The sequence below is a fragment of the Leucoraja erinacea genome, chromosome 18 (genome assembly GCF_028641065.1).
Source record: "Leucoraja erinacea ecotype New England chromosome 18, Leri_hhj_1, whole genome shotgun sequence".
Lineage (NCBI taxonomy): Eukaryota > Metazoa > Chordata > Chondrichthyes > Rajiformes > Rajidae > Leucoraja > Leucoraja erinaceus.
Window position 1 is genome coordinate 41,286,570 of NC_073394.1, and position 11,503 is coordinate 41,298,072.

The window sequence follows — 11,503 nt, forward strand, 5'->3', positions numbered from 1 at the left end:
CCATAACGGGAGCGCCTGACTCTCGCTGTGCCGCTGTTGCTCTGCTGGACGTAATGCCGCGCATGCGTGCTGAGCGGGTTCTTCACGGAATCACTCACGTGACTCCGAAGTAAAATACAATAATATTAAAGTTCCGATCTTGAGAATATCACTTTTTTGAATTTTCAAGGTAGTCTGGGTGTTTATTACTATTTCCATCACAACGGTCAATTTTGTAATTAGCTACAATTAGGTAATTAACTAATTATATGCTTTAATGTTAGGTAATCCTAGTAAGATGTTTTATATTTGTTTCAGGATGCTTCAATCTAAAATAACTGAAAATTTCATCCAGCTCTTAATTTTTAAGAAAGTTATGGGCATTTGACTGTCCTCGATCACAGCTTTTGTCTTAAGTCAATGGAAAAGCAATAGGGAACAAGATACTAATTTCCGAGTATGAAAATGACCATAATTTTTTTAATACTGAAGATATGAAAGTGAATTAGGTATCAAATTAAAGTTCTTTTTATGCTTTATCTGATGGGATAAATTATAGGCTTGATTTTTTTAATCTCAAAATATTGTAACATTCCTACAAAGGAGGTTGATTAAATATGAATTCACTTGACAAGTTTAGAACTCTCGGACAGGTAAACACATATCATCACAGTTGCTGGGAAGAAGCTGTCCCTGAACGTGTATGTAACAGTTTTCAGGCTCCTGTACCTTCTTCCTGAAGGCAGGGGGTGAGGCGAGTGTGTGGCCAGGGTGGTGTGGGTCTCTGATGATGCTGGCTGACTTTTTGAGACAGCGACTCCTGTAGATGCATTTGAAGGTGGGGTCAAACAACAGAGAACGTCTCAATAAAGATTAACAAGGAAGCAAACATTCAAATATGAGATAAAACCAGAAATGTTAAAAAAATGATGAGAATACCTGTAGGTTTTCAAAATCAAAAGAGTTAAACATGTGAACTAAACTTGCTTTGTAATTCCGGAAGTGAACTTTAAAGATCTAAAGCCTCAGTGTATGTTCTTGTCTGCCTTGACTTTGTTGGATAATAATAGTGTAATCCTACCTGTTTTGTACAGCAGAAACTGCAGTAAAGAATAAAACATTGGTGAAGATTCAGTTTCACTAAATTATAGGAGGCGTTGGAACATACAAACCAAAAGAACGTGAACTTTCTGGTTTGTCAACAGAGCAACAAGTGAATTGCAGCCAGTCCTGGAGCAGAGACTTTACAAATCCAGTCCGTGGGCAGATGTGAGCCATTGGATTGCAAGTCGGAGCCGGAGCAGCAGCTTGGAGCAGCAAGCACGTTGATTAATTATAGCAAGTGAACTTCAGGTTAGTGATGAGGTGGAATGTTGGCACGGAGGGTGATGGGAGAACGATTAGTGGACAGAATAGGGACGAGAAAGGCAGGGAGAAAGGCTGTGAGCAAAGCAGGGAGCAAGGAAGGACTGTGTAGGGAGGAACTCCAGATGCTGGTTTAAACCAAGTTTGCAAAAAAAGTAATGATGATCAAGAAAGCCGTCCATTCCAACGACGTACAGGTTTGGAGGTTAATTGGCTTGGGTTTTTTATACTTGGTATAAGTATAAATTGTCCCTAGTGTGTGTAGGATGGTGGTGTTAATGTGTGCGGATCGCTAGAATCCGCCCCACTTCTACTCCCAGAGTGGGGCCAAGAAAATTGAAGATAGACACAAAATGCAGGAGTAACTCAGCAGGACCGGCAGCATCTCTGGAGAGAAGCAATGGGTGACATTTCGGGTCAAGACCCTTCTTTTCAGACTGAAGAAATCTCGACACGAAACATCACCCATTGCTTCTCTCCAGAGATGCTGCCGGTCCCACTGAGTTACTCCAGCTTTGTGTCCATCTTCAAATGATGTCACGCGCTCCAGACGGCTTCACAGGACCATCTCGTCTCACGTAATTTGCGTGCCAAAGGACACGTAAGTGGGACAGGCCCTTAACTCTAAACTAAACTAAACATTGTTAGCTGTGGGCACGGTGAAAACTCGTATAACTCATACAAGGTGTCTAACTCGTTCTCACCTTGACCACAATTAACAATGGACTATTGAGTCTAAGGAAGGGTCTCGATACACGAAACATCACCCATTCCTTCCATCCAGAGAGGCTGCTTGTCCCGCTGAGTTACTCCAGCATTTTGTTTCTATCCTCTACAACAATAAAAGGCTTGGCGGAACTGTGTTTGAATGTGACAGGGAAATTAACAAAGGTATGAATCCAGAGAGGTAAAAACTCATCAAATCATACAGATCAGAAACAGGAATTAATCCAATCTATATGCTGATTAAAATTAAAAGCACACATGATAATTGCTGCTGCATTTCTGTTCTTTCCATGTTCTCCCATTTACAGTTTGTACTGTCAATAGGCAACATGTTTGAGGTCTTTACAGTTTAGTTTATGGTCACGTGTACCGAGGTGCAGTGAAAAGCTTTTGTTGCATAATCAAGCCATTTACAGTGTATAGATACATGATAAGGGAATAACGTTCAGGGCAAGATCACCAATGAGGTAGATAGTAGTTCAGCACTGCTCTCTGGTTGTAGTAGGATGGTTCAGTTGCCAGATAACAGCTGGGAAGAAACTGTCCCTGAATCTGTGCGTTTTCACACTTCTATACCTTTTGCCTGATGGGAGAGAGAAGAGGGAGTGGCCAGGGTTCGACTCGTCCTTGATTATGCTGCTGGCCTTGCCGAGGCAGCGTGAGGTATAAATGGAGTCAATGGAAATGTGATAGACACAAATAGAAATAGACAATAGATGCAGGAGTAGGCCATTCTGCCCTTTGAGCCAGTACCGCCATTCACTGTGATCATGGCTGATCATTCACAATCGGTACCCCATTCTTGCCTTCTCCCCATAGTGATAGACACAGTGCTGAAGTAACTCTGTGAGTCAGGCAACACCTCCAGAGAAGAAGAATGGCCGATGTTTGGGGTCGGGACCCGTCTAACTTGCAGTAAATGCTAGTTATTGATCAGCTTGCACAGAGAAGTGTGCATTTACCTTTTGCTTCAAAGGTTATTTCCTGAAGCTTTTTTTTGTTTACAGAGCAAGTAAATGATTAGCACCCGTCTGAAATCTGATTTGGTATTTTGTCCAAGATCCACATTACTGCAAAAAAAATAGGATAAATATTGAAAATGATACATTTGGAATCTGAGCACCAAAGGATTTTTCAGAATTGTAAAGCATTGTTCAAATTTTCAAAACCATTTCATGTTTCCTTCAAAGGCTTATTTTATTTGGAATTGTGGGCACCCTAGAATTGTGGAGGCTTTTTTACAGATTACAGCTACTGGGTGGGTCGTAGAGTATATAAAATTATGAGGCCTCCCAGGGGATAGCAATAAGGTGAGAGTGGGAAAGTTTAATGGAGATGTGCAGGGCAAGATTTTTTACAGAGTGGTCGGAGCCTGGGATGCATTGCTGGGGTTGTGGTGGAGGCAGATATGATAGTGGTGTTTAAGAGGCTTTTAGACAGGCACATGGAAGTGCAGGCAATAGAGGGATGTGGATAATGTACAGGCAGATAAAATCAGTTTAACTCCATCATGTTCGCTACACACATGAGCTGCAGGCTCCATTCCCGTCCTGTGCTCCTCTATACTGGTCTTTAATTTGAAGAGTACATTTTTTTCTAATTATTTGAGAATTATGATAAAAATGGATCCGTCCCATTACTTGTCTCCAGAGGTTCTGCCAGTCCCGTTGAGTTACTCCAGCACTTTGTGTCTACCTTTGGTTTAGTCCAGCATCTGCAGTTCCTTCCTACACCTTCCAATGAAAGATCTGTAAACCATCTGTCCAATGCCTCTTAAGATGCCAGAAGCAATGTAAACATTCCTGAATGATTTTCTCACCTAATGGAAGTGAGGAATTGAAGAGAAGGAAAGAGCGTGGGAGAAATGATTCAATTCATAGAATTGTAGTTTTTCTTTAGTCTCCAGCTACAATCAGTTTTATTGAAAGGTGTTTAGAAAATACCTCATACATTCCCAATAATTTCCTCTCAATGTAAAATGTGCCTCCAGAGAAATGAAACCAGAAAATAGATGAGACATCATCAATGGAGAAATAGTCAGCTTTTCCACTCTTTGATAGAAGTCAGTACATTTTTTTAAATAGACAGTCAGAGCCTGTTTCCCCAAGGTGCGAATGTCAAAGACTAGAGGGCACAGCTTTAAGGTGAGAGGTGCAAAGTTGAAAAGACATTTATGGGACAAGTTATTTTTTGCACAGAGGGTGAAGGATTCTAGAACGTGCTGCCAGGGGTGGTGGTGGAGGCAGATATATGATAGTGGCATTTAGGAGGCTACAAGATAGGCGCATGGATATGCAGGGAATGGGGGGATATAGATCACATGCAGGCAGTGGAGATTAGTTTCATTTAACATCGTGTTTGGCACGGACATTGTGGGCCAAGGGGCCTCATTATACCAAAGATGTGCTGAAAAGTTAATTCACTATGGTAAATTATTCACATTGTATGCAAAACATGGACTAAGACGGAACAGAAGAGCACAGGACAGGCCCTTCGGCCCTCAATGTCTGTGCTGGATATGATGCCTGGTTAAATTACTCTCTGCTGCACATGATCCATATCCCTCCATTCCCTGCACTTCCATAGTCTAACTAACAGATTGTTAACACCATTATCGTATCTGCCTCCACCAACACCACTAGCAGTGTGTTCTAGGCACCCACTATCCTCTGTGTAAAATATTATCTTCATTTACCCTTAAACCTGGAGCACGTTGACCTGTGAATAAATAAAGACCGTAGATAGACACAAAATACTGGAGTAATTCAGTGGGTCGAGCATATTCTCTGGAGAGAAGGAATGGTGACATTTCAGGGCGAGACACTTCTTCAGATGAGAGTCAGGGGAGAGGGAAACTGGAGATGTGTAAAGGCACTGAACAAACAGCCGGAACCGATGACTCAGGAAAGGTGGAGCCCACAATGGTCCATTGTTGGCAGTGGAGGAGGTGATAAAGAAAGGGATGCGAACAGCAAGGTGACTAGTGTGGGAGAGGTACAGAGAGGGAGGGAATGCAAAGGTTACTTCAAATTATAGAAATCAATTTTCATACCATTGGATTGTAAGTTGCCCAAGATAAATATGAGGTGCTGTTCCTCTAATTTGCATGTGGCATGGTCTTTAACCATGTTGGTGCCAGTTAGAATCAGGTTGAATAATTCACGCAGCCCTGTGTTACAGGAAGTCCTTACGAGGCCAGAATCGTTGGAAGAAGATGAGTGTCACTGTGGTTGACTTTGGCTCATTTGCCTTGGGTCAAGCTGTACCTTCAGCCCATGAAATGAAACGATTATCCACAGAGATCGGACGGGCATTCAGTCAACTTGGATTTGTGTACCTCAAAAACACCGGCATCAAAGATGAGCAAGTATGCACGCACTTTAATATCCCGTTATATTGTGCTGTACTACTGTCTAAGGAGGATGGTGGCAAGGTGTGGAGACTCTGGTCTCAAAAGACAATCTAGCATCATCTGATACGATCAATCCACTTTCACATCTCTTTGTGAAGCTGGAGGAAGGAAGAAAAATGTGAGGAGAGAAATAGGTGCAGGTCCAGATGGGACACAAGGGAAGGGGGAGGGGAGGGGGGGGGGGGGAGAGAAAGAAGTGGGGAAGAAGGGAAATGGGAGGTTTATGTAGTTACCTAAAATAGAAGAATTCAATGTTCATACCACAGGGGTGTAAAGTACCCAAACAGAAGATGAGGTGCTGTTCCTCCAGTTTGTGCGAGGCTTCACTCTGGCAATGGGGGAGGCCCAGGACAGAAAGGTCAATGTGGGAATGGGAAGGGGAGTTAAAATAGTTTGCGACCAGGAGATCCAGCAGGCATAGGTGGAGCAAGCGTAGAAATGTAGAAGTCAGTTGCATTTGGAAAGAGGAGATTTATTAATTATCACCTATCTCACCCTTTGAGAATCGTTAACAATGGACATGAACCTTAGTGTACCTATGCCAATTGTACAGTACATTTAATCTTGGACCATTGCTCCACAGGTGTTTGAAGCAATGGACATCTGCAGGAAGTTCTTTCTACTTCCCAAGGCCATTAAACAGCAATATGCTCGTTCCAAGGACTCAGATATTCCATGCCATGGCTGGATAGATTTTCAGACTGAGAGGTAAGGTTCCCAACAGATTTCCCTTTCTTGCATCCACATTGCTGAAAGGAAATATTATGAAGCACATACCAGGAAGATTATTTATTGAATGCATAAACTGTAAGGTCTGACATCACGGCACTCTGGTGCTGTGGGTAGAGCTGCTGCCTTACAGCACCAGAGACCCGGGATCAATCCTGACTGCGGGTGCTGTATGTACACAGATTGTACGTTCTCCCTGTGACCGCGTGGGTTTCTTCTGGTGCTCGGTTTCCTCCCACATCCCAAAGTCTTATGGATTTGTGGCTTAATTGGCTTCTGTAAATTTATTCAACACATCTGTGGAAGTGTCAGGACAAATGACTGAGTAACATTTAAGCACGGATCTTTATATAAACAAATGTAAATATTCTTCTCTTCACAGCTTAAACCCAACGGAACTGAATGACCTGAAAGAAGCCTTTAATGTGACATCGTTGTCTTCCACTGACGTAAGATCTCAGAATTCACATTGAGATTGGTTTGCAATCCATGTCATTGTCCACATGCCAGGAACGAGGCATTCTGGCTGTTGTGCCACTGGGGAAATGTTACTCACAAACACAGAACATAGAGCATAGAACAGCACCGCAGAGGAACAGACCCTTCAGCCCACACTGTCCATGCTGAAAATGATGCTGTTAAATAAATCTCCTCTGCCTGCACGTGATCCATATCTCTCCGTTCCCTGCATATCCATGTAGCTATCCAAAATTCATTTAAATGCCACTGTCGAATCTGCCTCCACCATCATCCCTGACAGTGCGGAGTCTGTGTGGAGTTTGCACGTTCTCTCTGCTATTATTCGGGTGCTCAGTTTCTTCCCACATCCTAAAAACATGTGGGTTTGTTGGTTAATTGGCCCTCTGTAAATTTCCCATAGCGTGTAACGAGTAGGTGAGAATTTGGGGTAACATAGTCAAGTCAATTTTATTTCTAAAGCACATTTAAAAACAACTCTCGTTGACCAAAGTGCTTTACATTAGTGCAGGTACTAACATGCTACAAACAGTGGTACATAGATCAACAATACATACCTAAATACATACATACAGCGCTCCCTCAGAGGACCTCAAGAAATGCTTGTGAGTAAAAATAGGTTTTAAGTCTAGACTTAAAGGAGTTGATGGAGGGGGAAGTTCTGATGGGAAGAGGGATGCTGTTCCACAGTCTAAGTGCTGCAACCGCAAAAGCGCGGTCGCCCGAGCTTATACCGGGATAGTCAGTAGCCCCAAGTCGGCCGACCTGAGGGACCTGGAGGTAGAATGATGGTTAGCAGATTTTTGATGTAGGTGGGGTCAAGCCCATTAAGGGCTTTGTATACATATAGGAGCTTGAAATTGATTCTGTACCGTACTGGGAGCCAGTGGAGAGAGGCCAGAATCGGGATGATGTGGCCCCTTTTACAGGTACCCGTCAGAAGTCTCGCTGCGGCGTTTTTGACCAATTGCAGGCAGGACAGGGGTGATTGGTGAGACCAAATCTGGAGTATGGTGTACAATTTTTGGTCGCCCAATTATAGGAAGGATGTCAACAAAATAGAGAGAGTACAGAGGAGATTTACCAGAATGTTGCCTGGGTTTCAACAACTAAGTTACAGAGAAAGGTTGAATAAGTTAGGTCTTTATTCTCAGGAGTGCAGAAGGTTAAGGGGGGACCTGATAGAGGTCTTTAAAATGAGGAGAGGGATAGACAGGGTGGATGTGGACAAGCGTTTCCCTTTGAGAATAGGGAAGATTCAAAAAAAGAGGACATGACTTCAGAATTAAGGGACAGAAGTTTAGGGGTAACATGAGGGGGAACTTCTTTACTCAGAGAGTGGTAGCGGTGTGGAATGTGCTTCCAGTGGAAGTGGTGGAGGCAGGTTCGTTGGTATCATTTAAAAATAAATTGGATAGACATATGGATGAGAAGGGAATGGAGGGTTATGGTATGAGTGCAGGCAGGTGGGACTAAGGGGAAAAAAAAGAAGAAAAAAAAAGTTGTTCGGCACGGACTTGTAGGGCCGAGATGGCCGTTTCCTTGCTGTAATTGTTATATATGTTATATATGTTATTATATTGGCAGATGCCAGTGTATAGGGAGCTGCAGTAATCAGGGCGGGAGGAGATAAATGGGTGGATGATCTTTTCAAGGTCGTCGAATTGGAGGAATGGTTTGATTTTAGCTATTGTGCGAAGCTGGAAGAAGCTAGCTTTTACCACAGCATTGACTTATTTGTCAAACTTCTATGCAGAGTCAAATATCACGGCAAGGTTTTTGACGTGAGGTTTGAGTCAGGAGGTTAGGCTTCCAAGGCTGCCTGCTATCGTTTTGATGGAGTCTGAGGGGGCGAGTAAGATGACCTCAGACTTGTTCTCGTTTAGTTGGAGGAAGTTCTGCACCATCCAACACTTTATATCCTCGCGGCAGTGCATAAGGCTGAGTAGATTTGATTGGTTGTTGGGTTTCAGGGGGCGATAGAGCTGTCTGGTTAGCAGTGGAAGGAAATGCCGCGCCTTTGAATGACTTGGCCTAAGGGGAGCATATACAGAGAGAAGAGAATGGGGCCTAGGATGGAGCCTTGTGGAACCCCGCAGCAGAAGCTAGCTGGGGAAGAGAAAGAGTTGCCTATGTTTGTAGAGAAACTCCTATCTTTGAGGTAGGAAACGAACCAGCTCAGGGCAGTGTCATCAATACCAACCCCGTACCGGAGACGGTCAATTAGGATGGTGTTGTCCACTGTATCAAAAGCAGCGCTGAGGTCGAGAAGGAGCAGGAGTGCACAGTCGCCAGGGTTAATGGCGAGAAGCAGGTCGTTATGTACCTTCAATGAGGCAGACTCTAGGTAAGGCATTAGTTGATTTAGAATTTCCTTTTCAAGGAATTTTAAAAGGAAAGGCAGTTTGGAAATAGGTCTGTAGTTGCTAGGCCTAGTTGGGGTCTAGGTTAGGTTTTTTCAGGAGGGGCTGGACCACCGCGTGCTTGAAACAGGTTGGAACAGCGCCAATGGCCAGAGAACTGTTGATGAGAGAGAGGATGCAGTGATCGGCTATTGCAATGACATCCTTCAGAAGGGCAGAGGGGAAAACGTCGAGGGGGCAGGTTGCAGGTTTCATCGTGGAGACCAGCTTTACAAGGGAGGGTAGAGTAACGGGTTGGAAACAGTCTAATTTAGAATAACCATATAACCATATAACAATTACAGCACGGAAACAGGCCATCTCGACCCTTCTAGTCCGTGCCGAACACATAATCTCCCCTAGTCCCATATACCTGCGCTCAGACCATAACCCTCCATTCCCTTCCCATCCATATAACTATCCAATTTATTTTTAAATGATAAAAACGAACCTGCCTCCACCACCTTCACTGGAAGCTCATTCCACACAGCTACCACTCTCTGAGTAAAGAAGTTCCCCCTCATGTTACCCCTAAACTTCTGTCCCTTAATTCTCATGTCATGTCCCCTTGTTTGAATCTTCCCTACTCTCAGTGGGAAAAGCTTTTCTACGTCAACTCTGTCTATCCCTCTCATCATTTAAAAAACCTCTATCAAGTCCCCCCCTTAACCTTCTGCGCTCCAAAGAATAAAGCCCTAACTTGTTCAACCTTTCTCTGTAACTTAGTTGCTGAAACCCAGGCAACATTCTAGTAAATCTCCTCTGTACTCTCTCTATTTTGTTGACATCCTTCCTATAATTAGGCAACCAAAATTGTACACCATACTCCAGAATTGGCCTCACCAATGCCTTGTACAATTTTAACATTACATCCCAACATTACATTACATCCCAGAAGAACAGACTAATGAGAATGCTAAGTCACGGATGGGAGGGGAATTATTCGTTCTGATGTTCTCAACTTTACTGGTGAAAATTGTAGTAAATTCTTCGCACTTAGCAGGGGACCCAGTTAAGCTAGTACTGGGGGCAGGACATATGACAGAGGTAATGGTACTAAATGTGACCTTGGAGTTATGGGCATTTGTTGAAATAAGGTCATAAAAGTTTTTGTGTTCTCACAGACTTTACTGCTTCCTGGTATTTGAGAAGATTGTTTAACCATATAACATATATAACCATATAACAATTACAGCACGGAAACAGGCCATCTCGGCCCTACAAGTCCGTGCCAAACAACTTTTTTACCCCTTAGTCCCACCTGCCTGCACTAATACCGTAACCCTCTATTCCCTTCTCATCCATATGCCCTTCTCATCCATATATCAATATGAAATTTGAAGCTTATCAGATTTATACTTCTGTTCTGATTTTCTACACTCTCTTCTTAGCAAAGATCCTAGAGGAGCAAGATAGACCACTCCTCGAAAAACGCGTAGTATGACGTGTGTGATCGTCGACGCCATTTTTCGAGGCATTTATTGGGCTTCCCCCACACTGTCATGGCGTCCTTATCTACATTTCATCTCACTGCTCTGCTATCAATTATTCTAATCGTAAATCTAAACGACCCAACCTGTCATACTTTAGGTTCCCCAATAAAAAAGAAAGGTGAGAAAATATTTTTATTATTTTCAGTCGATATTCTGTCGTGAAAATGTTATTTTCTGTTCTCTCCTCAACGGCCATTGGTAAATTGAGTTAGTCGGTACATTAGAAAGTTATTAGACTTATTTTTAATAGATCTTTACTTACCACAATAATAAAGACAATTTTAACACTTCTGTACGTTTTTGGTTTTGTTCTTGTAAGGGATTGGTCTCCACAATATGGTCCGCGGAGACATCAGGTCCAGTGACCAGGAGATTTTTCGAGCTCAGATTCAAGTCCGAGAATGGGCCACTGTTACCCATTATATTCCTCGAATTGTCAAGACATCACAAGCAAAGATCACAAGCCCGCCGTGAAGAAGGGTGCAATCAAATATTATATAACTCTGCTCTATCATCTTTGGGTGCAATGGTGGGTCGGGGGGTTCGGTGGCGGCGGCCGCAATCAAAGATACTAGTGGAGCTCTGCTCTATAATCTTTGGTCGGAATGGGACGGCTGCGCGTTATAATGTGCTATCGTTCCACTCTCCCTCTCCCTCTTCCCCCCTTCTCCCTCTCCCCCTTCTCCCTCCCCCCTTCTCCCTGTCCCCCCTTTCCCCTTCTCCCTCCCCCCTTCACCCTCTCCCCCTTCTCCCTCTCTTCTCTCGATCTCTCTCTCCCCTCCTCTCGATCTCTCGCTCCCCTATCTCTCTCGATCTCTCTCTCTCTCTCTCTCCCCCTCTCTTCGCGATCTCCCTCCCTTCCCTCTCTCCCTCCCTTCCATCCCTCCCTCCCTTACCTCTTCGTGAGAGTTGGCAGCTCT

General features: G+C 43.6%; 1 protein-coding gene across 1 annotated transcript; it reads left to right on the top strand.

Annotated features, from left to right (window-relative positions):
• Positions 1-1,063: 1,063 nt before the first annotated feature.
• Positions 1,064-8,147, top strand: LOC129705965 (1-aminocyclopropane-1-carboxylate oxidase-like). Its single transcript, XM_055649927.1, has 4 exons — positions 1,064-1,332; positions 5,251-5,437; positions 6,066-6,190; positions 6,594-8,147. Exons 2-4 carry the CDS (start codon positions 5,285-5,287, stop codon positions 6,682-6,684), a joined length of 369 nt encoding a protein of 122 aa, XP_055505902.1. The 5' UTR covers positions 1,064-1,332; positions 5,251-5,284; the 3' UTR covers positions 6,685-8,147.
• Positions 8,148-11,503: the final 3,356 nt, after the last annotated feature.

Excerpts from the sequence above, each read along its gene's own strand:
- LOC129705965 (XM_055649927.1), top strand. The coding sequence starts at position 5,285 with ATGAGTGTCACTGTGGTTGACTTTGGCTCATTTGCCTTGGGTCAAGCT. Across the intron at positions 5,438-6,065 it reads CCGGCATCAAAGATGAGCAA|GTGTTTGAAGCAATGGACAT; the intron begins GTATGCACGCAC and ends ATTGCTCCACAG. Across the intron at positions 6,191-6,593 it reads ATAGATTTTCAGACTGAGAG|CTTAAACCCAACGGAACTGA; the intron begins GTAAGGTTCCCA and ends TTCTCTTCACAG.